The 12,031-nt window shown below is 39.4% G+C and overlaps 1 protein-coding gene across 2 annotated transcripts; it reads left to right on the forward strand.

The window, feature by feature from the left end:
• The first annotated feature begins 3,294 nt into the window (after positions 1 to 3,294).
• On the forward strand, positions 3,295 to 10,280 carry LOC131708127 (ATP-sensitive inward rectifier potassium channel 1-like). 2 transcript variants are annotated; one of them, XM_059010332.1, is made up of 2 exons: positions 3,295 to 3,411; positions 7,918 to 10,280. In XM_059010332.1, exon 2 carries the CDS (start codon positions 7,938 to 7,940, stop codon positions 9,054 to 9,056), a length of 1,119 nt encoding a protein of 372 aa, XP_058866315.1. In that variant the 5' UTR covers positions 3,295 to 3,411; positions 7,918 to 7,937; the 3' UTR covers positions 9,057 to 10,280. The 2 variants fall into 2 exon arrangements, with proteins under 2 accessions (XP_058866315.1, XP_058866314.1); XM_059010331.1 differs by lacking the exon at positions 3,295 to 3,411 and adding an exon at positions 6,199 to 6,336 and having other exon boundaries at positions 7,918 to 10,277.
• Positions 10,281 to 12,031: the final 1,751 nt, after the last annotated feature.

Below are 12,031 nucleotides of genomic sequence, written 5' to 3' on the forward strand. Positions count from 1 at the left end.
CTTGAGCAAGGTACTTTACCTAGATTGCTCCAGTAAAAACCCAACTGTATAAATGGGTAATTGTATGTAAAAATAATGTGATATCTGTATAATGTGAAATAATGTATAATGTGATATCTTGTAACAATTGTAAGTCGCCCTGGATAAGGGCGTCTGCTAAGAAATAAATAATAATAATAAAATAATGATGGATAATTAGGTCCCCATAAACTTGATTCTAAGAATCTCAGAAAGGTTATCAAGATATAGCCAAAAAATGTAAGTACAAATGGACGCACAGATGCATCGTGACTTCAGTTGTAAAAAATAATAATGTCACACAGACCTGGTTTTGGTTACCCTCATGCGCTTGTGTTAATGATTCTACATTTATTTCTTAGTTTTCTTTGGTCCCTTTTCTGATTAAATAGAAGAGGACTGAGATCTCGCCTGCTGTGCTTTCTCAAGATGTGAGTTTCTGTTTCCTTGAGCAGGCTCATCTGTCAAGACCGACCCCCTTGTTAATGCAAATGGCATTTTAATGAACTCAGATGTAATAAATGATCCATCGTTATAAAAAATGGCCAGACTAGAAAGCTTTTCAGAATTGCTGGCGAGAGATTTTAAAACTTTTTTTTTTCTTTAAGGGAGGTGGTCATTCTGAACAGAGAGAGAATCTCCCACTAAAACGGATTAAAAGACAAATTGCACACAAGAAAGGCAAACAGCATTCCACTGAAGAGAAATGTGCATGGCCTGTATCTATCACAAGACCTGTCTCGCACTAGGGAAAGACTACTTTCGTACATTTCCTAAAAATGCTGTAAAGAAAATAGTTTCAAGGGTTTTATGGGGCAGCCTTTGTGGACCTCCCATTTTGAGAACCACTGATGTAAGCCTTTACAAAAATAATCTATTTTTGTAACATTCAGCACTATGTTACCTTAAAGCCAATATACTACTTGTACATTTACAAATTGTGTGTAGAGGACATCTTGAGGACAATTCGGGGTATTGCACAAATTTCATGATCTTTTGCCTTTGCCCTTGCATATACTTTAAAACAGGGCTCTTTGTGGCACCTGGCTTCTGCTCATATCAGCAGCCAAGCAAAGCCCAATGGTAACTTTTTACAAGGGTTTCCAAACGTTCACTCTATTTATTCTCATTAGTGTGGTGGCATCTGTCTCATAGTAATTTAATAATACCGTTCTCGCTACCTATATAAAGTGCCATCATCATGTTTTTAAATCACATGGTTTCAAAGCTCATTGAATGTACAGTCGTGTGAAAATGTATTAGAGCACCTCAAGATTGGTCGTTTAGATCCTTATATCCCCACTTGCATGGAAACCTCTGGGTGTGAGGATTTCAATTTCCAGTCAGTAAGCAGAAACAATAGTCACTCATGTGTGAAAGTGTTCGATCACTTTGTGCTTTAATTAGGCATCTTAAACAACTTCTAAAAAGTCTCCTGCATTTTGTGGTTACGTGTTCCTTTTCTCTTACTATTTTAAATGAATTGCATGTTAAAGTAATCAATTAAATTAGACGATAAATAATTTGGCTACTTTGACAATTTTCCAAGATTTTCAGTTACAGTGGTTTGATTTCATATGTGCATACAAAAAATGTATGATAAAACCAAAAACGAATTACCCCTTCCAAAAAAAAAAAATGAAACAAGGAAACATAAATATAAACTTGATCAAATTCAGAACTGTCTGGACAAAGCTAATCAATATGGCACTCATCAGTCATCAGTATATTTTTAACACAAACATCCATCTCTCTCTCTCTCTCTCTCTCTCTCTCTCTCTCTCTCTCTCTCTCTCTCTCTCTCTCTCTCTCTCTCTCTCTCTCTCTCTCTCTCTCTCTCTCTCTCTTTCTCTCTCTCTCTCTGCCTCCTGAACAAAGAAATACAATTTGCAGTAATTTTTGGCAGCAGTTTTTAAAAGGCTATAGTTTGTTGAACTTCAAGCCTGGTTAGCCACTTCATTGAGGCAATTAAAGACTTATTATTGCTTTCTTTGGATACAGCTCCTTTCACTCCAGAACTCATAGTCCTTGCCTTTTATTTGTCAGTGCTCAATGAACCCCATCTGCACCCCTGCATTTGCATTTCTAATGGTATACTTTAAATACTGGAACGTCCTTGCTCCAGGTGAAAATATAAATACTCAATTTCTCAGTAATAGGTAACCTTTAACAGGGTGAAGGCACTAGAATTATGACCCCAAAACGACATCAATTAATAACATGCATCAGTTGAGTATGCAGTAATTTAGTGGCATACTTAATTTCATTATTAATTCTGTGGTACCTGTTTGCCATAGTTTAGCCTTTCTCCTATAGTGGTTTACTGCGTTAAACGGTGCACAAAGCAGAGCAAAGTGTAGTAAAGCGTGGTCAAGAATGGGGGATAATTGGGAACATTGGTAAACCACGATAAAAAAGACATGGTTAACCATGGAAAAGCACGGCGAATGCATCGTATAAGCATGGGCAAAGCAAGGTTAAAGTCAAGTTCACCACGGTAAGCGCTTCTAAAGCTCTGTGCGCGCTTCCTTTTTAGAAAGCAGGTCGCTGCGTTGCATGGGGTGTTTGTTTGTTTCATGCCCCTGTAAGCGCACTGTATCATGACAAGTCTCTTTAGCATCAAAGACCTGGGCTTCCTTACACAGCAGTAGATAGATCTCACGGTGATATGCAACAGCTCAGAAAAGGCCATTTTGCAGACAAGGGTTTTGTGCTGCAGGGCAGGTGGATGAGGTTCCTCTTGCAGAGTCGAGAGAGAAACCTTGCATCATGCTAGCTAGTAGTGAGTATTGCAGATGCCAGCCTGTCCCTCACTTTTCATGATCCAGACCGACTGAGATTCGGAGTTAGTGTCTCTAATATCCTATCCATACCTGAACAGTGTGTGTTAAAACCACTTGATTCTCCTTCACCTTTTCAAAACGCAAGTGCGTTTACAGGCAGCGTGAACAAGACATAAAGCAATGCAATTCTTTTGCACTTCCAGGATATGAAGTGATCCAGAGATTGAATTGGAAAGTCAGTTAAGGTCCCTCGCTTCTTCAACTCACGTGACTGGTCCACATTAAGGGACACTTGATGTTGTCTTTTACACTACACTGTAAATAAACACTTATCCGTGTTTGAATCTCATCGGCAGGCTTGTCAAGGCATCTCTGTTGCCTGTGCTTTGTGTAGTAAACATTCCAGGTATTGTCCCATCTAATTAATATGGGCAGGGAAATGCCTATAAATATTGCTGAGACTGGTTCCAGCCACCTAGCGTTGGAGCACAGCACTCCACAGTTGCATTGCTTCTCAGTTTCTTGGGAAGGCAGATCCTTTCTGGACCAGTTCAGTTTCAGACCTAACTTTGCACCCGCTGCTGCTACAAAGGCATCCTTTAAAACAAAGGTAAGACATATCCTATTGCAACTGCACACACCCAGCTCTATCGATTACTTATTGTATTTGTGACCCAGGCTTAATGGTGTTGCACTTTCAAACAGTGTATAAAAAAGGCTAAGGGTTTACTATAAATTGTAAGGATGCATGTTTACTACATATTCACTATGAAATAAGAATTTGTTCATACGTAATTCAATTTGAATTATTAACACACTATTGTGTTATCTACTGTAGAGAGAAGATTTTGTTTTTTTTATGGACTGTGTTTTTGAAGAGAGTTTAAATGATTCCAAAATAACTTATTTCAGCATGTTTCGGACAAAAGCCCTTCATCAGTAAACTTGTAATTTTTCAAGAATTTTGTGGATGATGTCATGATTATGTCAGAATAGAATATTCATTCCAAGAGGTTCCAAAGTTCCTAGTTTGAAGATAAATTGTTGTACCCCCTTTTAAACATGAAAAATCCCCTTTTTTTGGATTGAATAGTTGCACACAGCTAGCTTAGATTGTGTTTTTGGTACTGTTGCTGAACTGTAGCACCATCATTGCTATAATACAGCAACTGTAGTACTGCAGGCAGCTCCACAATGAGGAAAATGGAATCCTAGGGTATACGCACTCTAAAATCTAAATAATACTGTGTGTGATGTCTTAATCAAACACACTCTGTGGCACTTTACACTGTAAAATGGAGTCTTACTGAAAAATAAATTATATATATATATTGTTTTTAATAAGAATTCAGATGAGTTGAAACAATCAAACCTCAACAGGCTCCTCTCCTATCAACCAATTTCACCGTTTCAGAATTGTTTGGCGTGAAAGCGGTTCATGGTCTTCTTATTTATTTCCTGTCATGAACAAAACTAGAAAAACATATCTGTCGTTTACTGTATGCTGGTTATAGGTTCAAACCAACAGACAAAACTAAGCTGTGGTGAAACACAGTGTTTAAATGTAGGTATAAATAACTGCAACCTATTTGTGAGCGGACAAGACTGTTGCTGAATTAAACGATACCAAAAAGAAGTGTCATTGAGATGAACATTTTTTAATATTGATATTCCTATAGGCAGAATATTAATATAGCTACCTTCAAGAACAAAATAAATGCAATTGTCGTTTTCTTAGTTATTTGCTGCCCCTTTATCTGTTTTTGAGGTTTGAAATCATTCTGAGAGGTCCTTATGGCTACAGTATTACTGTATAAGTAACACAGGCTAGATCTGTATAGAAGTGAGAACCAACGCTATCTGGTGATCCACCAATCTGGATCAAGTTTTGGAAAGCACCTTCACAGAGACCAAAAGTAAAAAAAAAGAACAGCAATATTAGTCAATTGCAATAGGAACCACTCAGAAAGACTGCAAGAGAACAGTAAATAGAGAACTAAGAAAATGTTGTTACTTACTTTAGATGTGTCCCTATTTGTAAGAGTGGTTAGAGTTTAGCAGAGGTGTCTCAATCATTTGTGACTACAGTACAAGGTGAGGCAGGAATTAGATTACCCTGTGTAGCTCTGCGAACACATCTCTCCGGCAGAACCTGTAAAAATTTGCCCAGCAACAGTCTGGCTCCTTCTGATCAGGTCTGCTGCTCTGCAATAGAGAGTCAAGTCAAAACAGTAACCTTAGCAGTCCTCTCCCCTAGATAGCTGATTTATTAACCAAACCCAAGCTGAAACATCAAGGAAAGGGGGTCTGGTGGTCAGTCATGTGGCCCGAAGGTGAGCTGCCCCATAGCTGCTCAGCACTGCCTCTGCTTTAGACAGGACAGGGAAGGTCCTGGAGTCTCCAAGCAGGGAGTATGTTAGGTGCCACGCGGTCACAAATTTGGAATTAGATTTTTAGAAATTTTTAAATAGCCTATGTGAACTCCATGGAGTTTGAGAAGTTGCGCTTCAATAAAATGCATCAATGTATACTGCCAGTAAAGGTATTGGACTTCATAAAATGCGACATGTAGCTTTTTTGTGTCCTTTCTTATGTGTAAAAATGGAATCCATAACTCATTTAATAGGGTAAAATCAATACTTTTTAGTGCATACACAGCCGTTATAAAGTAGAGTTATAGCAGTGCTATGCATTTTATTTGGCTCATCCGTCCGGATTTAGCTACATTAAGAGGCATTTTAACTAATGCCTTCAATACGCTAATGAAAGCACTGGCAGACATGTTCATTTCTTATATGCAAATGGGATTGCTGGCATGTATGAAAATGGAGTTCCTATGTATTCTGTAACGTATAAGACTGCTGCAGTTCAGCTGGGTAAAGACGGCAGATTTGAGAGACTTTGACACAGGGCTGGTACTGGGTTTCATGAGGAGCAGTCCTGAAAGTAGCTTGGAAACACCAGCAACCAACAACCTCTTACACCTGGAGTGCAATGGCCCTTCAGGACCAGGATTGACCACCCGTGCTCTGAGAGAGGAGCGCTGTTCAACCTGGTCAGCTTTAACTCAACACGATCAAGCTGTGAAGAGCAAAGCTCCAATCCAAGACACTTCAAGTTGGGTTTGGAGGCTCACCAATGGAAAGCAAAGCAGAAGAACCACAAAGCAAAGTCCATATTCATTCTACAAAGTAATAACCTATATAGTTTTTTTTTTGCTGAGGGGAGCATTTTTTGTGTGTGTATGTGTGTGTGAGAGTTGGTGGTGGGGTGGGGGGTAGGGTGGGGGTGTGTGGGATGACGGGTGGTAGAAGTTTGGGATCTGGGTCACAGTAAGACACATTTCAAACAAGGCCCGTCTTTCTGAGTTAGGGAGTTTAAACTGCAGCATGTGCCCTGGCTTAAAGAATTTTACTGGGGATTAAAACAGCCGGCACACGCTGGGGGGACTCAGTAGAAAGAAAAAAAAAAGTGAGAAGGAAAGTGTAGAGTCTGAATAAACCAGAGACTGAACAGAGTGCTCTTGCGTTAGCAGGTATGTGAAAATATTTCTTTTTAAAATCCTTTTTGTTCTGATGAATTAAAGTATACTTAATAAAACATTTCTTGAATGTTTGATAGGGTTTTTATTAACACCCTGCCTTCCTTTAGTAAAGAATGTGCTATAGGATTTATGAACTGGGTCCACTAACTAGCAATGTAAAATTGTTGTTTGGCCATTTATGAAATAACAACGCTTCAGTGACCATAAAGGCCATCTCAAAACTTTTCTACTTGATGGTTTAAGTAGCTAGATAAAGTACAGAACTTAATTCAACAAATTATGCCTCACTAGTTTTATTATGAAACCAAGATTTTTTAAACTTTTTTCAGGTTCCTAATATTTGCAAATTAATCCGTACCATGTTTTAGATTTGTAACTCTACTGTTGCATTTTTGCATATTCTATTTTGCTCATAATATATATATATATATATATATATATATATATATATATATATATATATATATAAAAATGGCATATTATTTATACTACTTCCTTGTTTGAACACAATCTCACTTAAAACACTGAAATATTATTAAATATTGATGTCAGTAAATTAGCGAAGGGTCCGTATACAGTAAAGTATTACATGTGCAATTTACTGTCAGCATTGCCTAACCTTGAATGAACTGAACAAGGGAATTATGAGAGTGGGAGGACAGGGCTATATTAAATGCCATTGTCTTTTTAGCATTTTAACTGACATCGACCTGTTATTTTAAGTTGAATTCCATTGTTATGATAACTGCAAAAGTTAAGTCTAAATGTATCCGTTAATTCTGCAGATATATCTCTTCAGATATCCTTAATATAAAGGAACTGAAAGCTAAAAGTGATCCATTTCTTGTTGTTTTCTCCGCACAGTGGTGATAAAGCTCCATTTTCTATGTGCCGAGCTTCATAGCCGGTGTGAAATTTCACTGCTCTGATTACGAGCACGTTTAACGTGACTGCCCTCAGACTAGGACGCAGCAGTTTGTAGCCAAAACGAAGGATTTATATATTTTGTCTGTGAAGACACATTGATTTAAATTGTATTACATTACAGAAATACAGCTTGTCTTCTGATTTTTTCAAAGAAAAATGTATTTGGTACTTAATGGGTTAACTAACCATTAACATAGAAATGGAAACATTATTTGTTATCAATTAGTAAAGAAAATGCAGGGTCACATAGATGTCAGGTATAGGCTGGGGTTTGAATAATACAGTCTGAAGTTTTAGCCCCGTGGCATTTTTTAGTCATGTTGTGTAAATCTTAAAAGCATAAACAAGCCGGTACTCAGATAACGATCATTTGAAATAACCGTTTGGCAGATGTATTTATTTTGTTATTTATACTAAAACAAATTGAATTGGCGTAATTACAAAGTTGCCATATCACAGTTAGCATAAATTATATTTTTATGTGTGCCTGTTAGAAACATTTGAAGTCAAGATGTTGAATGAGAGCTTTAACAGTAACTTAGTTCTTATTTTTTCTCCATCGTGTAAAGAAGGCCTTGGCGTTTTTTTTTTAAACAGCGTTTAATATCCTTTCTTCCCCTTGGTTGTGTTTCTTTTCCTTGTCAGACTCGGATCTGGGAGGAGGAATGTTCCAGAACCTGCGTAAGCACTTTGCTGACCACCTGGTTGAACGTCGGACCAGGAGATCCCGGCTGGTGTCCAAAGACGGCCAGTGCAACATCAAGCTCGGCCATGTGGAGGAGAAGAACAGAATGGCCTTCCTGTCCGATATCTGGACCACCTTCCTGGATATGCGCTGGAGGTACAAGATGACCATCTTCAACGTAGTCTTCCTGGGCTCCTGGTTCATCTTTGCAGTGTTTTATTATGTAATCGCCTACGTGCACGGGGACCTGCTTGAATTCGACCCCCCCCAGAACCATACCCCCTGCGTGTTCAACGTCTTTGGGCTCACGTCTGCGTTCCTCTTCTCCATTGAGACCCAGATGACCACGGGCTACGGTTACCGCTGCATAACGCCAGAGTGCGGGATTGCTGTCATCGTCGTGGTTGTCCAGACTATTGTGGGAACCTTCATCAACGCCTTCATCTGCGGTATCATGGTAGCCAAGTTTGCGCGGCCCATCAAGAGGACTAAGACAATCACCTTCAGTAAGACTGCAGTCATCGGCAACCACGAGGGAAAGCTATGTCTTTTCATCCGGGTGGCCAATCTCCGCAAGAGCCTTCTGATCAAGAACTACATCTACGGCAAGCTCCTGAAGACCACCGTGACCCCAGAAGGTGAGACCATCGTCCTGGACCAGGTGGATATTGATTTTGTGGTGGACGCCGGCAAAGAGAACATGTTCTTCATCTGCCCGCTCACCATCTTCCACATAATCGACAGCTCAAGTCCCTTCTTTGATATGTCGATGGACACCCTTGCCCAGCAGGAATTTGAGCTGGTGGTCTTCTTGGATGGGACGATGGAGTCTACTAGTACCTGCTGCCAGGTGCGGACTTCCTATCTGCCCAAGGAGATCCAGTGGGGGTACCGCTTTGCCCCCATTGCCTCCAAGTCCAAACAAGGAAAGTACTCTGTAGACTTCTCTAACTTCAACAAGACAGTGGCGGTGCCCACGCCCCACTGCGCCTTCTGTTTCCTCGATGAGAAGGGGCACGGAGAAGAACCCAAAAAAGGGTATGATAACGCAGCCTTCCAACACAGTACCGAAACACCAACGGATGACATCGAAATGTGAGGGAAGGATTGAAGAGGGTGGACAGTTCTGAAGCAGGATTAACCTGGAAATCTTTCCACGGTTTAGTCCAAAGACAGTCATAAATGTGTTTTGAGGTGATATGTAGTATTGCACACTGATATGTTTTTATAGTTTTATTCTACTACATTTGCAACACCAGGGTCCCCTAATTGTTCCTCTGCTCCCCAGTTCTTTCAGTGTGCGAAATAAGCTTCATATTGATCAGTACAGGTTTATTTACTTCCAACCACAAGTGTTTGCAAAATAGAGACTTGTCAGCTTCTGAAATTGAACTTCCACTGTTGTGTAAGGTTTAATGTGTCCTTGTTCTCTGATATGAAGTTTTTACTTGGGTTGAAGTGCCTCCCAGTTGTCTTGACAACAAAAAAAGAAGAAAACAAATTGCTCTTTTGCGAAACACAAGCAGTTTATGGGGTTACGTTGAAGGGGATTATTTTTTTTAATCTGTTTTTATGAGTATTTTTTTTTTCCACAAAGCTGTCGCTAGAAATGAACTGTTGATTATTAAGTATGATTTATTCTTACCCAGCTGGAGTCTTGTCAGAGCGGTACAGAAATTAATTAAATTAACAGAGGATTGAACAATGAAACAACATAAAAAAATTAAAGAATGGTGCATTAGTGTTTTTAAATCCCCCTATTTTTCATTAGGACTGGAATGTGTAAATGAACGGAAAAACAAATGTTCTTTTGGTGTTGTAAGTACACGCAGATACAAAAGTGCCCAGCATGGGCACAGGGGGGCAGTGTTGCACTATAGATCTCATTGTACACTGCTGTTTCAGGTCTCATTTACCATGCGGTCGTGATGTACAGACAGACCCGGAGGAAGGCCTTGGCAAGCTAGGCAGTCGCCCAGGACGGCAAATTTAGGGGGGACGGCAAAAATAAATAAATAAATAAAAGCAAGGAATGTGCATTATGTGCAAAGCACGGCTCCCATGACGTTTAGCACCACGCAACTGGCATCGCACGGAAGAATCCTACGCAAACATGCACTTTCACATGGTATGGAGTTATCAACACATTGCGTTCGTTCAAGTATTATGGCCTTCTATATATAGACTGTAGAGAAAATGGCTTTAGGAGTAACTTAAGTCATCCTTAACGGAGACGCGAAGTTTCAAGAAGTAAGCCACAAGACTGGTATCGATTTTAAACAAGAATTTGGTAAGTTAATTTAATTTATATAAATTTACGGTATTTTGACAGCAAATACCAATGTTAATAAAATGGGTTAAATTCCGATCTCTTAAGTCCCGAATCAATCGATTAAAAAAATAATATCTGAATTTTGCCTATCACATGACACTGGTATATATATATATATATATATATATATATATATATATATATATATATATATTACTAACCTGTAAATAGACATGTGATACTATTTAAATGGTACCCAGATATGAGCTGAATTCAGCGGTAAAATGCGCACTTATCTGTTGTTTACTTTGTTTGAGTATACTTTACCATAAAACGTTACCACCAATACACTGAGACGATTACTGAGGACAAACTTACAAAAACTCAACACACGTGTGTCTACACAACTTTCTGAAAGACTGGCAGCACAAACGATGATGACGTAGTAGCCAGGGCCGCTTGGGAATGAACTCATCCACACACACATTTGCAGGTAGCCTACAGCAGTACTTTTATTATGAGACACCAGGGGGCAGACATAGTCCTTACGCTTACAGCCATCTAGCTGAGCCAACAAACTTTTCTTCCTACGCCGCTAAAGAACGGCTTTTGTCAGAAATTATTTTTTATTCGTTTAATCCTTTTTGTGTACATCCCCAAAGTCATTAATTTTCATTATTGTGCACTGCAGTTATACCGCCTTTCAACTAGATTAGCCAGCATACAGAGTGCACTATTAAAATGAACCCCTGAAGATCAAAAGCATTGCACTGGCTCCCCTTCCCTTTGCCCTAAATGTAGTTACTGGATAGGGGAGCGCATCCTGTCTGTTCTACTCTGGGGAGAGGTTAAGAACAGCCTTTCACTTGAAGGTAGAGATATTAATATGGAGCTCATTGTTCAGTGTGAAGGAAAATCTGCAACATGCCACAGATTCTTCTGCATGGCTTGCCATGTTTATCATGGTTGCACTTTGGGACAAAGATCTGAGATAATCCACCCAACATTATTCTTGGACGGCTTTCACACGGAACGACATTTATTTTTTTCCCCAATAACAATTCAAAATTTTAAGTCAAAAGTGTTTTTTATTTTTCCTCATTTAAATAGTTTTGTTTGAACTGGAGAGCTGAAGTAGTTTCTGTTTCTGCACGTCCAAGTGCCAGGGCTGAGACAGCAGTGGCCCTGTTTCTAAAGAGTTTACTCCAGTCGCTAATGCTAATGAACTGCTATTTTTTTGGAAGGTGAAAAACACCGATTGACTTTACAAAACTAGCATCTAGGTAACTGAACTGAATGCATCTTCAGCTCTTTCAGGTTGTTTGTTTCTTAGCTGTGTACATTGCTGTTATTATTATTATTATTATTTGTTTATTTAGCAGACGTCTTTATCCAAGGCGACTTACAGAGACTCGGGTGTGCGAACTATGCATCAGCTGCAGAGTCACTTACAATTACGTCTCACCCGAAAGACGGAGCACAAGGAGGTTAAGTGACTTGCTCAGGGTCACACAATGAGTCAGTGGCTGAGGTGGGATTTGAACCGGGGACCTTCTGGTTACAAGCCCTTTTCTTTAACCACTGGACCACACAGCCTGTTGAATGTTCATCTTTTAAAAACAAAAGATGAGTAAACACGGCTGCTTTGCGACAACACCCAGCTCTCCTCAAGTACCTGGTGGCAAGTGACTCCTCTATCCAACTCCTAATGCTGTCAATTTTCATTATCATTATCATATATTAAGTTACAACCGACCCTATGCATACCATTTAGGTACCAAACGCTGTTTGCATGCTGTATC

Source organism: Acipenser ruthenus, chromosome 40 (assembly GCF_902713425.1).
Source record: "Acipenser ruthenus chromosome 40, fAciRut3.2 maternal haplotype, whole genome shotgun sequence".
Lineage (NCBI taxonomy): Eukaryota > Metazoa > Chordata > Actinopteri > Acipenseriformes > Acipenseridae > Acipenser > Acipenser ruthenus.